General features: G+C 42.7%; 2 protein-coding genes across 10 annotated transcripts; one reads left to right on the top strand and one right to left on the bottom strand.

The window, feature by feature from the left end:
* The first annotated feature begins 11,111 nt into the window (after positions 1 to 11,111).
* Positions 11,112 to 18,829, top strand: LOC130519242 (NXPE family member 3-like). 9 transcript variants are annotated; one of them, XR_008948269.1, is made up of 8 exons: positions 11,112 to 11,572; positions 12,388 to 12,517; positions 14,101 to 14,571; positions 14,650 to 14,945; positions 15,088 to 15,158; positions 15,924 to 16,127; positions 16,208 to 18,609; positions 18,739 to 18,829. XR_008948269.1 is itself a non-coding variant. In XM_057022478.1 (8 exons), exons 3-8 carry the CDS (start codon positions 12,416 to 12,418, stop codon positions 16,792 to 16,794), a joined length of 1,731 nt encoding a protein of 576 aa, XP_056878458.1. In that variant the 5' UTR covers positions 11,112 to 11,301; positions 11,480 to 11,572; positions 12,388 to 12,415; the 3' UTR covers positions 16,795 to 18,829. The 9 variants fall into 9 exon arrangements, 8 of the variants coding, with proteins under 8 accessions (XP_056878458.1, XP_056878460.1, XP_056878457.1 ...); XM_057022478.1 differs by having other exon boundaries at positions 11,112 to 11,301; positions 11,480 to 11,572; positions 16,208 to 18,829; XM_057022480.1 differs by having other exon boundaries at positions 11,112 to 11,301; positions 11,480 to 11,572; positions 12,391 to 12,517; positions 16,208 to 18,829.
* LOC130519243 (angiopoietin-related protein 5-like) lies at positions 17,430 to 21,398 on the bottom strand. The gene is made up of 7 exons (XM_057022486.1): positions 21,248 to 21,398; positions 20,396 to 20,480; positions 20,298 to 20,325; positions 20,131 to 20,222; positions 19,709 to 19,826; positions 19,376 to 19,561; positions 17,430 to 17,956 (listed from the first exon to the last, which is right to left on the bottom strand). The coding sequence occupies exons 2-7, from the start codon at positions 20,456 to 20,458 to the stop codon at positions 17,658 to 17,660; spliced, it is 786 nt and encodes a 261-aa protein (XP_056878466.1). The 5' UTR covers positions 20,459 to 20,480; positions 21,248 to 21,398; the 3' UTR covers positions 17,430 to 17,657.
* Positions 21,399 to 23,226: the final 1,828 nt, after the last annotated feature.

Genomic DNA, 23,226 nt, shown 5'->3' on the forward strand with positions numbered 1-23,226 from the left:
CATATCTTAAACAAAAGACAGAAAAAGGAAAAAAAATTACAGCTTTTTCAACACTGTTTTAGTACACCTTGGTTACAATTGGAGGAAACAATATACCGTATGACATTATTGAAAATCTCCAGCACTACCATGTCTTGGGGGTGTTGGGAATGAATGTAGCAGCCTGTATCCCCCTCCACCCTGTCAAAGAGCGGTTCAGGAACGCTCTCGTGGTGCTCGTGCTGTTGTTGGGGATGATCGTTGCCCCCCGTATCCCCCTCCACCCTGTCGAAGGACGGTTCAGGAACGCTCTCGTTTAATCTCAACCCTGAATCTGTAATTAGATGAGAGATGAGTTATTATTTTTTTTATATATTATTATTATTATTAGTCAAGAAGATATAGTATAAAATATACCATCAAACAATCTCCTGACAATGTTAGACTTGTGTCTCTGGTTCCTACGTCTCCTTATCGGCCTCGCAGGTTCGAAAGGATCTGGTGAAAGGGAGAGTGGAGCTGCCGTGGGTGCCGCTGTAAGTACAGGGGTCAGAGTGGTACACGCTTGCCGTATTCTACGTCTCCTCGCAGGGGCAGAAGGTTCACGGGAGGGTGGAAAGGCCGTGGGAGTCACAGTGCTCAGAGAGGCGCACGTTTGAAGGTTCTGTTTTGATGGTTCTGTTTAGACAGAGGGGAAAATCGTTAAAATACAAATCATCAAAACGGCACATATTTGTATATACTTCTAATCACAGATAAATATATTACCTTGTACAGTCGACTTCGGTCCTCCTGGCTGTCTCACACGTCTTCTGGAGAGTTTGTTCGTCTGCTTACTTGAGTCAGTCCCATGTTGAAGTGCCGAGGTTTCCCTCTCAATCTCAATTTCACCAATTTCAGTTACACAGCAATTTGTCCCCTGCACGGGGAGTGGGGTTTCAGAACACAGCAATGCTTTTACTGCTTTTTCAGTTTCTTGGTTGTCTTCGGATACCAATCTTTCAGCCCTGGCTAACAGATCTGAAAAATGTATCATAAAAAGTTATATTTCAGCAATCTATGAACAACTGAGCTGTTCATAAAAAACAAAAAAAAAAAAAAAAAAAAAACTGAGTTAATCATTTAAAAGAAACTATACCAACGTCTGTTTGCGTGAGGGTTATTCCTTCAAACTCATCGGCGCTGACTTTAAAGATACAGAAAATTACACTTAAAAATCTAGAATAAAAATAGAACAACTTTCAGGTTAAAAAGATCACGGATTGCTTACCAGGATAAATTGGCATATGGTTAACCTCTACTGTAACTTCTAAAACACAGTTATTCGTAAATAGTAGTTAATCATTAATAGTTCATTCATTAATAGTTTTCTAAAACTATTTAGAAAACTACAGAGAAAAAGTTTGGGAAGAATTTGAGGCTTACCGGTAGTCATCTTTGCAGCCATCTTTGTTTGTTACACGCGCTCGCAGACGGTGAAGCTTCCGATGAAGTTCTGGAGGACTGAGCTAATGACTGTGAGATGATCATGTATATATTCGCTTTACAATGCTTGGCGAGAAGGAAAAAAAAAAAAAAGTTGATTGGCGCCGAAAAGTCTGATATTGACGATTGCCCCGGTGGACCAACTGGTGGTGATGTAACTCCCATGGGGATACCTCCCTACACGGGAACTCTACCAAACAACAGGTTCAGGCGATATAACTCATGTTAAGAATGTTTTTCTCCAGGAGGGCCTCCAGGTCTCCACGGGATTTAAGCTTCTTCAGTTACACACCTCGGACACCGGAAGACAACGTAGGCCCCTAAATTTCTACTTGAGGCCACCAACTCTTTTCTCTTTTCTTCTGAACCACAGTGTTAGGGTTCTAACAGTCTAACTTTCTCCAATAGTTTTCTCTTCTCTAGTTTTCACAAATGTTTCACAAAATGTTTGTTCTGTGGAAGGTTTCTGTTCTGTGTTGTTTCTTTCTTCACAGCCTTCTTCAGTCACACACACCATTCTCGGTTTGATCAGTTTCAACACACCCCAGTCATTGGAAGACATCGTAGCCGACAACATAGGCCCCTCACTGGAAGATTCTTCCCGCTGATAGAGAATCAGCTCCCCCGTCTTGTAACGGAACACATACCCAAAACTCCCTGTTTGACTATAAGGCTCCAAAGACCATTCTTGCTGCAAAGGCTCAGAAGGTGACGCCTGAGAACGCTGTACAAACACCGTGGATTTTTCAACTACTTTTCCACACAATTCTCTTATAACGGTCACAGCCGTCTCACCAATCAAGGATGTAGAACTACTCATGTTGTCCACAGATGGCTATGCCAGGACTATGGCAAAACTGTTTTGTAACTGTTTTGTAACTGTTGCCCTTATTTAAAAAAGGCGGGCAAGGTACGGAAGGGGGGGGGATCCACCCCCCTCCCTTTTTAAAAAAAAAGGCGGGAAAGGGAGAAAGGCGGGGGGAAAGGCGGGAAAGGGAGGTGGGGGGGGGGGGGGGGGGAAGGGGGGGAACAGATGTGGGCGGGTTCAGGGAAAGGTCAACCTGTCACTTTGACAAGAAGTACCCCATTTCTTCTCTCATGAAAAATTGATAGATTATAGTTTTTAGGTATTTTGTGGCTGAAGATGCACAAAAAGTGAGAGAACATATGAAAAATAACCCCACCCCACAACAGAACCCTTAATAACATAACTGCACAGTATGTCTGTATTCATAAAACAACATCCACACAGAAAAGAGAAAAGGCACAATAGAACTGTGTTACATCTGTGGACAGTGACTAAAGGTAACCATATTCCAACTATGTTCATTTTTAGCCTGAGTTTTTAAATTTAGACACATAACGTACAAGACATAGATACTGCTGTCTGCTCACATCCAAGGATGTTGCTACAGGCATAGACAGTAATATGGAGATGAACCCCCCTGCACACTGCCATCACAGGTGGGAATCAGAGAGGACAATATGGTAATATGCTTTGTACCTTTCACAGGTTAGACTTAACAACTGCCTTTGTAATAATGGTAATGTTTTTGATGGTATTATTCATGTGTTTTTATATCAGTTAATCAAAACATATACAGTTAATATGACAACTTATTTAACATATCGATAGTCGGTAGAGGAGTAGTCTCACCATAAAGTTAATAATGTTACTCAGAATGCAAATTGTCACAGCTGCGGGCAATCCCGCCCGTGTGTCCTCGCTCAGTCCGCGCACCTGTGGCGAATCAGTAATCAAGAGCCCTTATAGTTCCCTGCGCTACGCTGCCTCCCTGCTAGATACGGATGGGATACCACACTTTTGGGATTCGATACAATACCCAAACTTTTTCTTGTATTTTCATCGATATCGCTACTGTTCATTTCTTACTGGCAATTTTTGTCAGTCAAAATATTATTACATTTAAGACAAATCATAAGACAAATACAGACCATTTATATAAAATGTATTATGGTTAATTGATAACTAGGATTTCCTTATCCCTTAAACCTGCATAAGACAGTTGTTCTATGAGAAAATTAACTAGAACAATGTCTGACACATCACACCTTTAGTGCACTTGAGATATGTCATCACACTTTACTGAAGTCTTAGATTGCTGTTCAGAAAAAGTATCATATTCACATTTTCTGCTTTAAGACGATTGCGCCTCTGGCTGATTATTTCTCCGGCCTTCGAGAAGAGTCTCTCTGCTGGAACAGATGTTGCAACTGTGCCAAGGTATTTTTTTGCAACTTTGTTGCAAAGTGGAAATGCAGTGGAAATGTGGTTTCATTTTTTCCCCACCAAATCAAAGGGTCCTCGCTTCTTGGGATGACCTTTTCCTCCATGTATCTTCTCATTTCAATACATGCATCTGTGTTTGTTGTGCGATTGCTCTGAAAAGCCACAACCCGGCTGCCAAACTCCCGCCATAATCCCTTGGATGATGAACACTCAGCAGGTGACCCTTGTGTCACAGTTGATGTAGTCGCAGCAGCCTCATGTCTGGTTGACTGTGTTTCAGGGCAGGGCAGGGCAGGGCTTGCATCCCTGTGATGATCCGTGATTTAATCATTTCCACATTTCATTTTTGCAGACAGGAGACTGGGCTTTTGCAGCAGCCTGTCTTTTTTCAAACTCACTGTGGCTCTCGGGATGCGTCGTCTTGTGTTGCTACTGTGTTGCTACTGTGCAAAACATGTTTATCACACACCTGGCACCTTGCAGTGGTTTTATCAACTGGTGAATAATAACACCACACCACGCTTCGTTTTTTGTCTACCATCTCAGATTTTCCCCCGGCTCTGCCTTTTGCTGACTGTGTCGGCTCGGCGGGCTGTGTTGCACGTTGATGCTCATTCGCTGTCTCCTGTCACGTGGCATGGGCCAGCTCAATATGCCGCCAGGTATAGGGGTGTCCTGCACATAGTAATTTAAGGAACTTATCTAAAACGATGGAAAGTGATGCATACACTCCCAATTTTTTTTTTATTTAATATCGATATTTATAAAAGAAAATCGATGCCAAATGAGTAGAGTGTTGTGAGTATCGATATATCGATACCACGGGATCAATCCGCCCATCCTTACTGCCAGATTGTCCTGTGTTTCCACATGACTCTCCAGCGTTTTCCCACCTGCCTGTTTTCCTGGTTCCGACCCTGCCTGCTTCTGACGACTCTGTTTTGCCCGTTCCCCGGAATACCGCGTTTGCCTTCGGTTCCTGATAATAAAGCTGTGTTCAACTGAACTCTGGTGTCGCTCTTGGGTTCTCGTCTGCTGCCTGACAGCAAATGACTTAATCAATGAATTATCTTGCTCAAAGCTGCCTTTAAATAATGAAGTCATCATTTGTATTTTAGTAAATTGCCATGAACATTTTATTTAGAGTGTTATGTGCTTGGCTAACTGTACAGCGATGTTGAAACCCAGTCCTCAAGGGCCGTGATCCAACCGCGTTTTCTGTCCTTCCTTTCTGTCCCAGGTCACTGTGACCTAGGTTCCCACTTGTTTTGGTGGGAGCTGTTTTCTGCCTGGGAGGAGAGAAAACGCACATGGATGACGGCCCTTAAGGACTGGGTTTCCACACCCATGATGTGGCTCCCTGGAGGGATGAATTTTCTAAATTTAATGGGATTATACTGCGATTATAAATAGTCATCAGCTTAAAAAGCCCTCAGGACATCTTTTTTTTTTAAAAGCAGCTCTTTCTTTTTGTCAAGGTGGCACCATCATAACAAAGTTGGAAAAAGCAAGATCCGTGTACAGAGTGTCAACCAAGGGGAGAAAATGTACAAAATCATTCTTTTTAAATGATTTTTGTGCTATTTCCTTAACAGGAAAGGTTCCTCTGTGTGTGTTGTTAAGAATGATGAAGAATAAAGATGGAAAGCTATGTATATTTATTTTGGTAAAACTTCTTCTTGGGGGAAAGGGGGTAACGCAACAGTTTTGGTCGTGGAAGAAGAATCCCCCCTCCCCCCTGCCTGGGAAAGAGGTCCCTGCAGAGAGGAAGTTGCCAGGGTTATCTCCGCATACCATGATTTTGCTGGCCAGCAGGGGCCACCAGGATCAGGGAGAGCCCTTGCTAGCGTACTCTCTCCAGCACCGGCAAAATCATTTCCACTGGGGGAAATGCATACACCAGAGTGTGGGGCCATAGGTGTGCTAAGGTATCCATCCCCAGGGGTGCGCTGCAGTCCATCATGGAAAAGAACAGGGGGCAGTGGGTGTTTGTCCTGGAGGCAAACAGAGCCACCTCTACCCTGCCAAAACGGCTCCACATCTGTGCCACCACAGATGGGAGGAGGCTCCATTCTCTCACCAGAGGACTGCCTCTGGAGAGAAGGTCCGGTCCCAGGTTCAAGTGACCCGGAACACGCGTAGCTCTGAGAGACAAGAACCGAGCATTGCACCACAGCAACAGAGAGTGAGACAGGTTCAAGAGGGGAAGAGAATGAGTCCCCCCCTATCTGTTTATGTAAGAAACCACTGTTGTATTATCTGTCCTGATCAGAACATAATAGCCTGTAAGAACAGGATGGCAATGTTGCAGAGCCAAAAAGGTTGCCAACAGTTCCCAATAGTTGATGTGGAGCCTGCATTGCACAACAGTCTACAGCCCTCTCACTGCTGCTCTGTCGCACAGTGCCCCCCACCCTGTCAGGGACGCATCTGTCGACACCACTTTGCAAAAAGACACCCTCCCTGTGGAAGATCCTAGACCTAACAGCCCGGGTTCCCTCCACGGGAGGAGAATAGTCATGCAAGACGGCGTTGTCGCCAGTTTCATTTGGAGGTGATGCGGTACACAAAGCTGGTGAGATAGCGTCCAGCGTTGAAATGCTCGCATCTTTAACAGCCCGAGTGGTACCACTGCGATCATTGACACCATGAAACACCGCCACCCTGTGCTCTGACAGACGTGCCCGACCTGAGGGGGAACATATTTCCAACCCGAGGAAGGAAAACTGTTGACTGGGGATCATTGAACTTTTTTGAAGATTTACTGAAAACCCCAGTGCTCGGATGTGTTTGTGACAGCTGCGCAGCTGCTTGATCCTCAGAGCTCGCAACTAAAGCCCAATTGTCCAGATTGGCTAATATGTGAACATCTGTTTGCCAAAGCAGAGCCAACGCCCATTTGGTAAAGGTGTTGGGAGCAAGAGACAGACTGAACAGCAGAACCAAGTATTCATAGGCTGTGCCTTCGAATGCGAACCTCAGAAACTGCCTGTGGTCTGGGTGTATCGCTATGTGAAAGTGAGCATCTTGATTTATCGTTGTGAACCAATCTCCTGGGTTTATAGCGCTCAGCGGCTGTCTTAGTGTTAACATCTTGAATCTGTAAGTGCGTAGGAATCTGTTTAGCGCTCGAAGATCAAGAATAGGACCGAGTCGTCCCCCTTTCTAGTGGCTATACCAGCCTCTGTTCGCATCCAAAACGGGAACAACTCATATCGCTCCTTTGCTTAACAAGTTGTTTATTTCTTCCCTCAATACTGTTGCTGCCTCGTTCCCCACAACGACAATATACGACACTGTGGAAACGAGGGGGCCAAACTTTGAACTGTAAACAGTAACCTGTGGCATCGGTCCACTCTACCCAGGGTGAGACTGCGCATGTGCGCCAGCGAGTGGGGTGAACGGCCAGCGGCTGACCTGCAGTACTGTGGGTGAGGGACTGTCGTCCCCTGGCGTGCTGGTGGGAAGCAGCATTACCAGTCCACCCCGATGTTCGTGATTCATATTTTTTTGGGAAAATGATTGGACCTTTATTGAATGTAATTGCACATTTGGGACATCCACACAGTGAACAATGGGCACCTTTATTGAGGCATTGGTGTGATCGGGAAAGCTGTGCTTGGGTAACTGTATGTGGAAAACGGAGTGCCTCTTGGGGCTCATTGTCCGAACAAAATGAAAACGCGGCCTCTTTGGCGGCAACAGACGAGGGGCAGCGGTGTCTCTCTGCTGCATAAGCCCCACCTGAGTCAATCCTAAGACTGAGGCTTTTTGTGTCCAGGTGCCGAGCCTTTATGGAGGCTACGTGGGGGCCCTTGCTCCAAGCCAAGTGGCGTGGGTTTCCACCAGACTTTGTTGGCTGAGGCTCCAACCTTGCAGCTGGTGCCGATTTTTTAGGAGGATAAGGTAACACAGGTCTGCGGAGGTTCGCAGGCTGTTTAGGTTTGGTATCACACTGGAATTATACTGCTGAGAGCTTCAGCGTGCTTCTTCCTCACCTCAAACTTTGTCTGGATGGCATTGAGTGACTGACCAAACATGCCCTCCTGGCATGGACAATCCCCAGGCAGGCGGGACAAGTTTCTTGGAGATCCTTTTTGTGCAGGGGGAAGCCGCACCCCTGAGGACAGGGGCGAACTGAAGACTTCTTCCTTGTATGATTAGGTTCCGAACTCATAGAGAAACGGAAATTTGCACGAAGACAAACTTGATATTAGCGCTCCGCATGTAGCCGGTGGCTAACACCAACAGGGGCAGTTCAGCTAAATTCGAGTTGGCTGTAGCCGTAACAAAGACAAAGCTAACTAGCAGCACCCAGTTAGCCTGACTTGTGGAGGTGTTCTCAGTGAAGTGAAGAGTGTAAGAACTGAAAAATGACCGATGGGAATTTATATGTGCAGGCGGACCTCACATCCGTCACCACGGGTCATTTGCTTTAAAAGGCGTGAATAGTGGTTTCTTCAGCAGACCACACAGATGTGTTTACCGAGTGAATCGAATGAAAGGGCACATTTCTACAAAAGAGAATGTCCAAGTCTCCTTCAAGATGTTTGATTTGGAGAACTTACACATGGAGTTCTAATCTTAAATTCTTATCTTAATCATCTGAGAAGAGTCAATACATGGTTTTCTGTGCTTAAAAAGGCCCCTCGTCCGTCTTTATGGCCCTCTTAATCCAGCGCTGTTGTCTGTCATATTCTGACGCTGTCATGGAGTCACAGGGGACAGAAAAAAAGAGAAACACATCAAAAATTTACTGATCGGCTGCCAAAGGGGACGGCAGCAAGTATAACGAAGATAGACAAGTACAAAACCAAAAAAACAATAATTAAGAAATGCATAAACACAACACGTAGACACGTAGATCAGGGACATAATGGCATGCGTTCAAAGTAAACACAGGATCAGCACATTAAATTCAGATATATTAGTGCACGCCAAAGACAAAATAGGAAAAAATAAAAAACAAATACAACGTTAAATGTGAGATACCGCGTCTCTCTGGCAACAAAATATACGAAATATAAGAGAAACAGAACATTTTGCTAAAAAAATAAAATAAAAATAGAGCATCAAACAGAATGCGATCAGGGAAAAAACAAAAGAGATGAGGCTTAGCTTTGTTTTTGGCTGTCACACACCTGGAGCGACATCCGGACAGCTGGAAAGGATGAGGCGATCGCCCCGGTGACCGTCAGGTGACACATGCGTTGCATCACCATCTCGTGACGCCTCTGCTGAAGACGGAAGTACACCGTCGAAACATGTCAGGTATGTGCACAGCAGATTACCTACGAGCCTGACAGAAAAGAAGCAAAAAATAAAGCGACTGAAATGTAACCAAACACGTGATCTTATTCACTAAACAGTCTGCAGAACACGCAATAGCACGAGGCGTCGCAGCGTGACTCTCACACACACATACTCACACACACACTTACACATACACAATCAGACAAGCATCTTTTGTACACGACCATATTCCTGAACAGAAGTCAAATACAGTAAAGGTCAACAAACACCAGCCATTTCCGATGGAAACCACAATTAATTGATTTTGGATGTATTTTCTACACTAGAGGAGAATGGAGAAAGTGCTCATCCCTGATAGGAAGTGCAGAAATCCCACACAGAACATTTGCAGGCGGGATATGGATCACACCAACTCCGCAAAGTTTTGGGCAGATTTGTAATTTCATTAAAAAAAAAGTGCTTGCAGGGTGACGTTACATGAGGAGCGCTAGAGTGGATGAAAAGGGTATTACAGAATTATTACTAATTTGTTTTATTTCTCTTTTTTAGCTTGTTTTTACACTTTTATCATTGAGCTGATTGTACTGTTAAGCCCCTGCAGGGAAATAGCATGTCATTCCGGGTCGTTTCGGTGCTGTGAAAGGGCTGTCGTGGCATTTTGTCCCACAACTGACAGGCAGGTACATGAACTTTGTAAATTAATATCCAGTATGATGACTCGTGGCTAAACTTCCTGAACATCTCCAGCTAGCTAGCTGCATCACCGGTGTCCTCCATGTCCCCCACTGTTGTCAAGAATTTAAGACAAACACATTATTTGCTCACATTAATGTAATTTTAAAAATTCTTTATATTTATATTATAATTATTCAGGAGTGACTCCTTCACTTCAAAGCCAACCCACTGATACAATAAATTCGGCAGAATAGTCAAATCTCATTCGTTACATCCGTTTCTAGATTACCCACAGATTATATCCGCCTTTGCTAAATTAACAATCAAAATGGTTCAGTCTGCGCTGCACTTGTACACTTGGACAAAATTTCATGAAACAAAACAACAACACAACGCAGAGTTCTGCCTACATAGAGGTGTAATGAGGATGTTGTTGATGATATCTCATGAGAAGCATGAATAAACCTCAGCGGGAGGTCAGAATCCACTAAATTTACTTAATGGAACATAATGGGAGACTAGAGGGATTATAAAAATTCTGCTGCCAGATCTAGAAAATTATTCGGTTGATTTGAGTTCTAAACACTCTTCTGTTTAAATCACGAGTACGCACTTGTTATTTTTCACCTTCTCTGACACATTGCCTTGGAACATTTTCACACCCGTTTAGACCAGATTAGACATGAAGTAGGTTATTTATTTACAGTTCTCATTCTGCTGTCCCATGTTTGAGCTATTCTACTGAGGACCGAAAGTGTCTAAACCAGGGGTCGGCAACCCAAAATGTTGAAAGAGCCACATTGGACCAAAAAAACCAAAAACCAAATCTGTCTGGAGCCACAATAAATTAAAGCCTTATAAAAACTTTATTATGAAGTCAACACATGCTGTAAGTGTCTATATTAGCCCATTTAAAAAAAAAAAATCAGTAGGCTACAAATACATAATGAGCAATCATGATTAAATGTTTATTTTCCCTGCAGCATCCTGGAGAGAATGACGCACCATGTGACCACTCTGCTGCACGATGGTGCTTTAACTTCCATTATAATGAGATCTTGAAATTAAATACTTATTATACACATTTTTGCAGCATTGGAAAACTTGAAGAATGTTTGTTGTGTTTTTCCTCCTACAGAAATTATATCAAAACAAAACATATATTCACACATCTTTTTACATTTTTATATTTTTGAAAAAGCTCCAGGAAGCCACTAGGGCGGCGCTAAAGAGCCACAACGCGGCTCCAGAGCCGCGGGTTGCCGACCCCTGGTCTAAACTAAAGATATAACAGGAAAATGTTGCACACATTACTTATTTTTTTAAAATCATATCATTCATGATATATTTTCGGATGGGTCACTCAGTCTTTGAGGGACAGATTAAAGTTTCCTTTTCTGTCCTACTGGGAGACAATTTCACTTCCCCTTGGTGACCGTAGTTTCACCCTGGTACAACTCAAATCCTGGCGTGAATCCGCTCCTCGAGGACCGCCTACCAACAATAAAATAGTTGGTAGGCAGTTATATCCCAGTGTTAACGAAAATCGTTAACCTTTAAGTTGGGTCGATTTGGAGTACAGGAACTGCCAATGAACCGAAACTGGTCTTCGTGTGAATAGCTACGCAGTAAAGGAAATAAAGCGCCGTTAAATACAAGTCAGATATGAATCGATTTCTTTGATCTTGCTTTTACTTTGTCTTTCCCGAGATCTTCCTCTATTTTGCGTCGGTGCGAGCTGCGCTGCGCAGATCTGCCGACACGTCTGATCCACAGCACAAAGTTACCATATCTCTTAGGAATTCATCTTGGGGTTTTTTCCGTCATCTTAAACAGAACAAAACAGAAAATATGTTGACTCCAAAACTACTTTGAGGATCTGCAACGTAAGATTTCTCCGGACGGTTGTCTTCAAATAACTCTTCTGAGGTAAAGCATTCAGAGCTGCTTTTCTGCTTAATTCTCTCTGCTCCATGTTTGATTTTCTTAGAAAATGATTGTTTATTGGTTGGCTGGTGACACCTAGATATGCTTAAAATCGTTTGTTTTTAAAATAGCAAGCATTTACTTAAGTTTGCCGCTACTATACTTATAGCTCTAATCATGATAATATGACAGTAACGATTTACTCAACTATCTTTTAAATCGTTTATGATTTAACGTTTTGCTGATAATGCATCTAATGTTTGGGGCCTACAGAAAAATGTAGAAATCTGATGATCGGTTAAACGAAATGAAATAGATCAGAATGTAAAACGCGTGCACACACGCAGAGTATTTCAAATCAAAAGAATGAATTCTGTAAAAATGAACCTTTGGAAGTGAGGCAATCATTGCAGCTAAGGTGATGAGGCTTTTTTTTCTTCCAAAGGTCACGAAACGGACCTTTTTCTGATAAAGGATGTGATCAAATAGGCATTTATCTGCTCATCTCGTCCGGGACTAAAATAATCACGTGATCGAGCCGTGGGAAAGATCGCTGTTGTCAGCCTGGGGTTGTAATCCAAAACATCTGGAGTTTTGAATTGGCATGCTGTTCCTGTTACTATAAATCTAAATATAAACGTGCTCTTTGTTGTCACAAGCTCACAAAATCTCAAACATGCTGCCAAGTTGCAGTAAATGATCAATGTTTGAGCAGAAAATGTGGCAGAAACACATAAAGAGAACCAGAGGAGCAGCACGCCAAGCAAAAATGACCTGGAACTTTTATTACAGAAGTTGTTGTCTTTTTTTTTTAACAGCAGACGATGGTGACAGTGCCTCATTGTCATGAAGGTCAGAACCAGAACTTGCTCTCCGAAGCGCTGTGCTTACTTCCTGGTTCTGGCCATTTGTGTTCTAACCATGCTGTGGATCAGGAATTTCCTGAAGGTGAGACAACTTAAGTAGTAGCTGAACAACAGGAAGAGAAGAATGTACTGTACACAGATTTGGCTTTACATACTGCAGTAATACCCCAGTTTGTTCTTCTTTAAAGACGTAGGAGTAGTGCTAGATTTATTGAAAATGGACACACCGCAATTGGAGAGTTGGCCAAGATAAGCTCTAAATAGTGAAATAAATAATGACTGCGACATTTGTACCATTGTGGAATTCTGCTGAGATTCCAAAATGGCTGAGAGGCATCTTAGCCTGAAGCTCCGCAGGCTTCACATCATTTTTTGAATGCTCAGTTGACTGTGTGTAAAACCACAAGAGAAACAGGAAATGTGTCATAGGATTGGCGCCCACGAACAAGCAACAGTGGCACAAACCCCCTCTTTTAATAGGAAGAAAGCTTGAGTAGGATCAGGAGCAAATACCAAACATACTGTAAATGCAAATCATTGAGTCTGTTTTTCATCTTGGACATTCAGAAAACTGAGGGTCAGTGGGGCAAGAGAGAGAGAGAGAGCACTAATGTAAATATAATGACTGTAGGGCGTAATTACTGTGTAATTACTGTAGGAGAGCACGCCGAGAGCAGAGTGGTCTACTACGATGACATGGCTTTTTCCTAATCAGCGGAAAGTCAAGGTGGTCAAAACAGTCCAAAGATTACTCTTATCGATGTCTTTCAGCAGTCTAGCCGCAGCATTTGGGGTTAACTGGGAGGTTTTCAAAGAAACTTATCCTGGTAAAATAATTAACCGGTCCAGCCTTAAAGTAACAAAAGAAAAAAAAAGTTTTCCTGGCTCTTTGGAGCATTTTAGGCAAACAAAGAGAAAATGGTCCCAGAGAAAGGAAAAAGTGACACGATGAAACAAACGAAAAACATGTGTTAAACGATGAAACGTGCAAAGCCACACAAAGACCAAAAAGTCACAAATTAACAACTAAATAGAATTAGTCTTCAGACACAGCCCCCGTCCCGTCCCAAGCTGTGTGAGAAAATAAAAATAGGCCACTAAATAGGTCCTAAAATTAGTTGCAGTGAAACTATGCAGGTCCACGATATTGTGTGGAGAACAGCACTCATGGTTTAAATGTGGGTGGAGGACACCGTGAAACCACGTGGGAGCCTGAAGGCAACACCGTCATGTCTGATTTAGTCAGTCTCTTCTTCTACAGGATTTAACCAAATAAATCCTTCTGTTATTCGATCAAGTCTACTTCCTGTAAGTACAAAACTGGGAAAGCAGCTTCTCATGCTTGGGTGCATTACTGCAGCCCCGATGCCAAAGTCGGCTTTGCTCAGGGAATATCTTGTGCTGGGGTCAGAATTGAAGGCTATATTTAGGTTTGCATAGGAATGGGGGATGATAAACTTTACAAGATTCCCAGTAGCTTTCCACAGCCTCTAAACTTACAAATGTGGGGATTTCATGTTTTTTAGGTGTGTAAATTAGGACTGACAACTAGGATTATGGTGACAAAATCAGACACAGCTCACCAACAAATCTATGCTCATTTTCCTTATTCATCCTTTCGTTTTTGCCTGTGTTTCTTTGACTCAAGCTGTTTCTCTGTCTCAGACTCAGACTCAGACTCAGTATCATGAGCCAAAAGACACAATGGCCACTGTCATGGTTCCTAAAGTTTATACCTATTCCCACAACAACCATCAGAACTTCTGCGTCTACCGACCATTGTCTCCCAAAGATGCTCTAGAGGAAAAGCTCCTACTGGAATCCATTTCTTGGCCAGCGACTCCGGTTTGGCCGGAACCTTTGTCCCTGGAGCGGACCACCGACCCCGCCCACAGCACCTTCACCATTCTTCCCAGGAATGGAGGGGGTCAGTGGCAAGAAGGGGATCAGCTGGAAGCTCTGATCAAACTGAGGGATTTCAGGGGGCTCCCCAAGACGTCCGGGGGAGACGTCTTACTGGCACGGATGCACGACCCTGTTCTCAGCGCGGGTGTAGCGGGTCAAGTGGTGGATCACGGCGACGGCAGCTACTCTGCCTTTTTCTCCTTACTCTGGAAAGGAAGGGCGCAGGTTGAGGTGGCGTACACTGTTTAAAAGAATATTCAGCTATTAGCTAATCCAAATAGCCGGAACCTTTCTGTGTTTTCTTTCCAGGTGACGTTGGTTCATCCCAGCGAGGCCGTCACAGTTCTGCGCAGGCTGACCAAGGAACAGCCGGACAGAATTTCCTTCCAGAGCCTCTTTAGCTCGGGTGGGCACTCCGAAACCACCACGTGCAACGTGTGCTTGCGCCCAATGCAGCAGCCCATATGCAACTATGTCGACCCGCGCACGGGTGAGCCCTGGGTTTGCCTCAAACCCAAGACACTGGGCTGCCACACAAGAATCAAGCACTCAAAGGGAGCATTTGTACAGGACCTCAAGCCCAAGGAGGAGTTGCTCTTTCAGAGGTGAGGAAGCAATTCCTGGGATTCACAAATTCAGAGGAAAAGCCAATTACTGAAAGTGCGTTTGTGGTGTATATTTAAGTTGTAGCTACTGGAATGAATGCATGAATCCGTAACAACAAGTTCTCTCTGTTCTTCTGTGTAGTGATGTCAACATGAAGGTCTCCATTCCACCATCAGGACCTGACACAATCACCGTACTCAGAAGAAAGAAAGGTTTAGTAGAAATGTTCACTCTCTTTGCCATGCATCTGTTAATTTATGGCATTTTCTGAAGGAATGCTCCACCTTCAAATACCAAATTGCACTTGTTCCCTATTCTCTATTCACTACAAAGGGAATACTAAGTTCAATCACTTTCAGGGCACTTTAAACCTGGTGTTGCAAATTAAATTGGTCCTAGATCAACATGAAGTAAATTTAAATGTATTTTACAGATTGAGTAAATATAAACACTATATTAAACACTCACTGGTAGTTTGTCTGTTAATGTTCTATGTACTGTAATTTAATTTGTGACACTAATTAGTGGCAGGTACCTTCTTGCACGAGTCTGCAAAGGATGATGGGATTGCTTGGTTACACGTTAGTTATACATTGCTTGGTTAGGGAGCATCGGATATCCACATCTTTTCACAGCGCATTATGGGATAGATTGAGTGCACTATATCGGTACAGCGATCCTGAGATAACTTTCCGACAGCCCTGCAAAATAGTATACACCCTATTTAATGCAGGAAATAGGGTGATTTCAGACACAAGGTATGTTTTACAGCCACAACTCAATGGACCGCCTCGGTTTGTTTACAATGTGTTTACTTTACTTCCAGTTGCAACTTTGCAGCCAATATTAAAAATAGTTCCTTTTATGTGAGTGAAAGAATACTTAACTTAATACTTACTTAAGAGTGAAAACAGTGCAGCTTTCTCTCGCTCTTTAAAAATCACCTAAAGAAAATGTGTAATTTCACTGTAATTCAGGTGCAGCAGAGGTGAAGAGCGGGAATCTGGAGTCTCCAGTAGGTTATTACTACCAGGGTGTCTGGCGAGCACTGGATGGCACCACAATCCAACAGTTCCACACTTCCTCTGCTGTCTGTCAGTGTCTGAAAGGCAAAATGATTCACCTTTATGGAGATTCCACCATCAGGCAGTGGTACGAATACCTCAATGCAACAGTTCCAGGTAGCTGCTTGACACACGTCTCAGTCCAATATTTCACTTTAAAAAAAAAAAAGCTTCATCTTCCTCCAAAATCTTTTCAGATCTGAAGGATTTTAACCTACACAGCAGGATGCAGACGGGCCCTTTCACGGCCTTGGACTACACCAACAACATCACGGTGACGTATCGCTGCCATGGCCCTCCTATCCGTTTCGTCGACATCCCAGTCAGCGAGCTCCGTTACATTGCCAACGAACTCGATGGCTTGGTCGGAGGTGCTAACACGGTTGTGGTAATTGGCATATGGTCTCACTTCAGCACCTTCCCACATCAGGTTTACATCCGACGGCTGCTGAGCATCCGCGGGGCCGTCGAGCGCCTGCTGGACAGAGCTCCCGACACCCTCGTCGTCATCCGGACCGCAAACTTAAAAGCGTTAACTCTTTACGAGACGTTGACCAATAGTGACTGGTACTCGATGCAGCGGGACAAATTGCTCCGAGCCATGTTCCGAGGACTGGACGTGCGACTGGTGGACGCCTGGGAGATGGGATTGGCTCATGAGCTGCCGCACAGCCTCCACCCACAGCCCCCAATCATCAAGAACATGATTAATGTCCTCTTGTCTTATATATGCACTCCGGCCACGAAAAGATGGTTTGACTTATTTCCCATGTTTCCGTTTTGAAGTAGAGTGAGTGACGGATTAAGATTGCCTAAAACAGCAATATGCAAAAGTTTGCACTATTTTTTTTTTGTTTTACATTTTGTTGCAGGCTATGGTTAAATACTGTGGAAAATGTCACTGTTTCTCAATGCATACTTCTAAGTTCTTGCGCTCTTGTGAACTGAAGCGTACTTGCTCCGCCCATTTTTTCACGTAGGCATCAGCCATCGTGCGGACTTTGGGCAGCCACCTATAGATGCATTTTAACTCAGCCAGAGACAGCAGCAGCAACAATGGTAGAATGAATTAAAAACACTTCCAAGTATGCAAGAATGTATTTAAGAACCTCACAGGACCCTGCTTGTGTACTGGGTATTGTTAGGCAGCTTATTAGGAGCTTATAATGCACATTTATTTCAGGGCGTTCTCCAGATTTCTGGGATAATTTTTCACTGAGAAAAGGATTTTCAAGATATATGTGTGGAATTCAGAAGATTGCTTGAAGGAGCTTTTTTTTAAAAGAACTATTTAAAGCTGAATACAAACAGACCGTTTCTTTTTTACTCAGGAGAATGATGGTTACAAGCATCAAAGTACAATACTGTGAATTAATACCAGAACATAAATAAATGAAATAAATCAGTTTGTCATCAATGTTGTGTTCAAATGCCAGTTGTAACTGGATTTGTCATTTTTATTTTGGCCTTTGTTTTTCATCCAATGACTGTCAAAATAATAATACCAGGATTTTACTCCCTTTAAGCACCTTTCCCAACACTATCATTTAAAAGAATATGTGCATTGTATAAATGTGGAAATTATGTGACTGTTATATATCAGTGTATGAATAATTATACCAGGCTGGGGAAAACGTTGACGTCATCTCACACAGACTTGATCATCATTCTGGTAGCCTTGAGTGAGTAAGGAGCCCGAGTCTTCCAGGTCTCCCAGTGCAGACCTGAAGCCCAGCCAATGTGGTCTCCAGCTGGATGCCAGTCGCCGTTCAGGCTGGCGGAACCACAGCGGCTGAACCACCAGCCCCCACGCACAGAAAAAGTGCACTCCATTTGAGAAATATCGCCGAAGATGCACGGGGAGCAGCCGTCGTTGTCGCGGTCGATGGTGCTGAAACCGAAGCCGTTCTGGTCGATTCCTGCGTAGGCACCTCGGATGGCATCGCCTATGGGGAAAAAGTGGCAATTTAGGATTCAAATGGTCGATTTGAAAGGAGGAAAAGAGCAAATGGAGATATTATTGTATCAAATGCTCCTATAAAGCTGCATCAGGCAGGAAGCTAAAGCAGAAATAGGCGTTGACCTGACCTCCCTTGCATGTATGTACCTGTGTGCATGTGTAAAAGCAACCAAAAACCCAACCAAAATACTGAGTAGAAATACTGTAAATCAGAGCATCAGGAGCTCACTTTGTTTGCAGCTCTTTTTGCTCCCACATTGATGCTAAGAATAATGTTGCCAGGTTCCCCAAGACAAACCAAGAGGTTTGGAGAAGATTAGGAACGCCGAAAGACATTTGATGCTGTAAATGGACTTCTTGATTTTTTTCAAATTTATCTATGTTGATGATTCCACTTCTGAAGTAAAGCACGCGGGAAACGCAGATCTCAGCAACGCAATGAACCCAACAAGAACGGGCAACTCCTTGAGGGTAAAGTTGAACCCCAGGTGAAAGCGGGGTCTACCTGTTGCACTGAAAACGGTCTGAATTGGCCCTCGAGGACTAGAGGTGCCCCTGACTGCATGGATGTTAAAGTCCCAAATACAGTCTGGTTTTCTGTCCACCCAGGCAGAGAAACAGAACCCAGTTGACTACCTGGTGGGTCAGAAAACCCGGTTGGACTATGGCCCTCGTGGCCCGTGTTTTGACATCCCCAATAGGCAGTAGTAATACAAGGTTACCTAACATATTAGGTTACTAAATAATGAAAAGCCTGATTTTTGGAAGATCCAACATCCAGAACATCACCCAATAACCCTTTGATCTTTGGTCCATTGTCAACATTTCCTGTAAATGTCATTAAAATCTGTTCACCTCTTTTCTGAGTTATTTGGTTCATAGACACAGACAAAATGCTCCCATAACAGGCAGATGAAATTAAAACTTTGCAAATTCGATTTGAACATCCAGAGCTGGTTACAAATCAAATCAAATTTTCCATAAAGACGTTGCCATAATCTCTTCACTTGTCCTGTAATGCTTCCCCATTATGCCAAGGTGTACCAGTTACTGTCATAAATATCGTTAAGTGGAAAAACATCTCATATTTGAGTCTGAACAGAGCCTAATCTGATCAGAACACTTAATGGCCTCTAATCTTTCTTCTGCGACATCCTGTGTTTGGAATCCATAAATGCTAACATGAGGTGGCAGATTTACCCACACTAGATGCAAACTTATTAGATGTTCAAACTGATCAGAGGTTTTGTAGATGATTTTGGAAACAGATCCATGTGCTCATGCTTCTGCTACCCAGGTCATGTTATAGGACCCTTTCCATGGGTGGGTTTCCGAGGTTTGGTTTCGATCGGACAGTGACAGGAAGTGGTGATGCAGTGTCCAGGAGCTCCAACCATTACATTACCTGCATTTCCTTTGAATTTCCCAACGTGCAGTTTGAAGCCGGTTCCCTCGTTGCCCAATCTGAAGTTTTTGTACTCGGCAAAAGCATTGCCACCTTCGTGATCCCAAAGGTCCACCCGCAGGATCCACTTCCTGGTTTTGTTCTTGGTCAGGGAGAAAACTTTGCGAAGACCAAGCCAATGATCCTCTGAGAGAATTAGCCAAACACAAGGAAAGGATTTGAAGTTGGGGTTTTTAAAATAAATTCTGAGCAAATTCCATCTGGAGTCTGTGTGTGTGTGTGTCCTGACAAATCAGCCTCACTCTCCCAATTCCACAGTCAACAAATACTTACGCGTCAAGTCTCCAAACCCGTTTTTATAGGCTGCCCAGTTGCGGTTGAAGGCCACACTTGCGCCGCTGCGTCTCTGAAACACCGTCCAGCCTCCATCTGGTCGCATCTCACAGTACACCTGAGCCAGTAGTCCACACACACCATTTTAAAACTATTCTGACACGCCAAAATATGAACATACTATAAACAAGTGATAGGAATGTATACTAAATCGCAGCATTCTGGTTTCAGAAGCAAAATCTAAATAAAATATACAATAAATAAAAATATAAGTAAAAAACTGCTGCAGTTTAAGATAAATGTGCTTTCATCAAGCTTGTCCTGAAGCCTACTTGCTAATTTTAGCTAACATATTAGCAGCATCAGGAAAAGGCAGCTTGTAAACAACTCCATTGAACGCACCATATGTCGCCTAATGTTACCTTAAATGAGGCCTTTCCGCGAACTGGCTGGACTACATAAACCCCACTGGATGCTTGTGGTGAGCTAGCTTTAATCTCTCTGCAATCTGCTCCTGTAACCACCGTGACAGGAAAAACAAGACGTGTTACCTTTGGTTTCAGTCAGGGACAATATGCATTGAACATACCATGAGGAGAAGCCACGCTCCTGGATTTCTAGTGAAGTGAAGAAACTTTTTGAAGTGAAAGTATAGCTTGATAAATGTAGTTATTTATATGTACCTACCTGTTCTGTGCAGCTCAGAAGAAAGGCAAACAGAAAGAGAGCACATCCAAACACACTCTTCATTTTGGCCTATTCAGAGCGATGTCTAACAAACACACAAACATGTTATCGGCAAAAGGAAAACTTATTTGTCCTTTGTTTTACTGTGATATTTTCAGCAATAAGTGTTAAAAGGCAAACTGTAGCTTGGGACTTCACTGCTATACAGCTGAGATGGGTTCAAATTTCAGAATTCATTTAGTCCATTTATTTTAATGAAACAACAATTTAATGAGATTGAAGTCTTTATATTTAGTGTAATATTTTTTACTTGATTACATCACAGAAATACTTTCATATTTTTCTGGGAGGCAGTAACACACTATCCAAATTTTCCTTCCATCCATTTAACTTTTAATGTGTCGTACATATGGAGCATGAGAGCCCAAAAACAAAACTAAAAAGGAACATTACCTTTATTTGGATATATTAGATACATCCTGATATATATATTTCCACTGTGAATTATTTTGTCTGAAATAAAAACTTTAAAGAGAAAATCTGGGTTTTTAAGGTAAGAATTCAATCAGTGTTTTATCAGGTTTCCATAAATGACTTTAAAGTAAATATGTTTTTTTTTAGCAAGCATGAGATTCTCATTGTACAATATATATAATGTGTCTGTGGATCTTTTCCTTTCCTATTGTACGATTTCTACTACTTTGGATGCATTTATTTAAATAAGAACATTTGTCAAATCCTTTAAGTTTTAAAATTACAGTTTAAAGCAAAAAAGGTAACAATTCTAAGGGAGTATAACTGATAAAAGCACTTTTAAAACACATTTTAAAGGAGCAAATAGCAAGCACTTACCTGCCTGTTGCACAAACAGAGCTCAAATTCCACATGAACAGTCGCGCCTTCTTATAGAGACAGAACCAACAACACACCCAGTCATAATGTTGCTGAAGTCAGTTTGAACAACGTGACACTTCTATCACAGGCATGCTAAAACAGGCCAAATAGGTTTGTTTTTATCCCGGTGACAAACGTTGACCTGTGCAAGGAAAATACCCAACAGATTTCAACATATTCCACTTGTTTGTTCCAGAAATAAACAAGACACAGAGAACTTTTTATTTTTGAAATGACTAATCTTGTCCCTTCGCAAATCGACCTGAGACATTGCAGAGAAATGTCCGAGCAGAGGACAGTGTCTCCTAATGTCAGAGCTTGTTTGTTTTTTTTTTTTTTTTTGAGACAGTCATGTTTTCATGCTTTTTAGTGCACGTAACTCCCTCTGCCCCTCACAAGCACACAACTGACAACGGAAAAATTCATAACTTTAGTTATTGAGAAAAGGATTTTAATGTTTTGTTAATCAAAGTCTAAATATTTTAATCTTTTTATATGGTAAAAAGCTTGTTTCAATCCATGTCTCATTTGATTCCAAGCTAATCATGACATAAAATCATCATCAAACATTATTGTACAAGAGTCGGATACAATAATATATTTAAATATTTTAAATATGTAAATATTTTATATTTTTTCAGCTTTCCGGTTACAAAGTTGGAAAGCAAGATGGCAACCTCGGCAAAAGCTGTTCTTGCACTTGCCTCATCCGAATACAAACAACTTCTGGACAAACATGTGGTCCTTCTGCAACTTTCAAACATGGTGGATGAGGAGGAAACACAAAGCGTGGCAATCGTTTTTCTCTCTCTCCGTATTTCATTGTTTACAAAAAGCATCGAAGAGTGAGTGCTATGTTTACTCTTTACTCTCGGGGCAGCCATCTTTGAAAGCCAACTTGGGGGTAGTGATGACTCTCTCTCTCTTTCCAAGAAGGAAATTCGACCTTGGGGGTCTTCCAACTGAATTGTTCAAATTGAGACTCAGAAATTCCGACCTCCGAGCATGAATGGAAGGTGACCCACAATCTTCTAACTTTGTATTACTACTGTACTGTATTGTATTGTACTACCAAGTCAGTAACTAACATCATTTAAGAGACTACTACTCTACACTGATGACAATTACTGTAATCTAATCTCCCTGTAAATTTCCTTAAACTTTCTGCCTGCCCTTAGTTTCGTGAATAAAGCATCAGAACCATTGGCTTCTTAATGTATTCCGACCAATAGTCCGTCCCAGATCCTGTTAGTCTTACAAACTCAGACCTCTCTTTCCAAATACCTTTTGCCACCTCAACCAGCAGTCCTTTCACTGAGTGTTATCCTTGAACATCGGTCCTTCAGGCTGGATTAAATGCAACCTAAGAAGATCACTGCCACTACTGCCACCCTGCCACCCTGGCAAACCTGATGGCACTGCTTAAGCGCCAAGTACGCATGGCACTTCATTCTGTAGGACTGCAGCCCGCTCGGGCATCAACAGCCAATCCTGTGATAATGCCGGAACCGGCTGCAGTCCTGTAATACCTGTACGGCACCCTTTAGTGCATGTCATCGCCTCTATAACTCTGACCAATACACTACAGGCAACATTGTCTCTTTCCTCACAATTCCCTAGTGGTCCAACATTGCCAAATGACTTACACTTTAACCGGCCTTCTGCTAATCCTGTAGAGTAGTTTACCAACCTGCTTGTAGCTGTGGCCATGGATTCCCCCGACCTTCCCTGCCAGGGACAGAACATACACTCAACAGAACTTGAGTAAATAAAATTTCAAGCAGAACACATGTCTAGTCTTTATCAGATTGATACCCTCCGACCAGCTAGGATCAGCCCAACCCATAGAGAAGCTACCGATTGTGCATTTCTATGTAGCTCAGAAAGTAAGCAGGGAGCAGTAAACTGTATTTGATTGAGATTTGAAGATTTGAAGC

This window comes from Takifugu flavidus, chromosome 22 (assembly GCF_003711565.1).
Source record: "Takifugu flavidus isolate HTHZ2018 chromosome 22, ASM371156v2, whole genome shotgun sequence".
Taxonomy (NCBI): domain Eukaryota; kingdom Metazoa; phylum Chordata; class Actinopteri; order Tetraodontiformes; family Tetraodontidae; genus Takifugu; species Takifugu flavidus.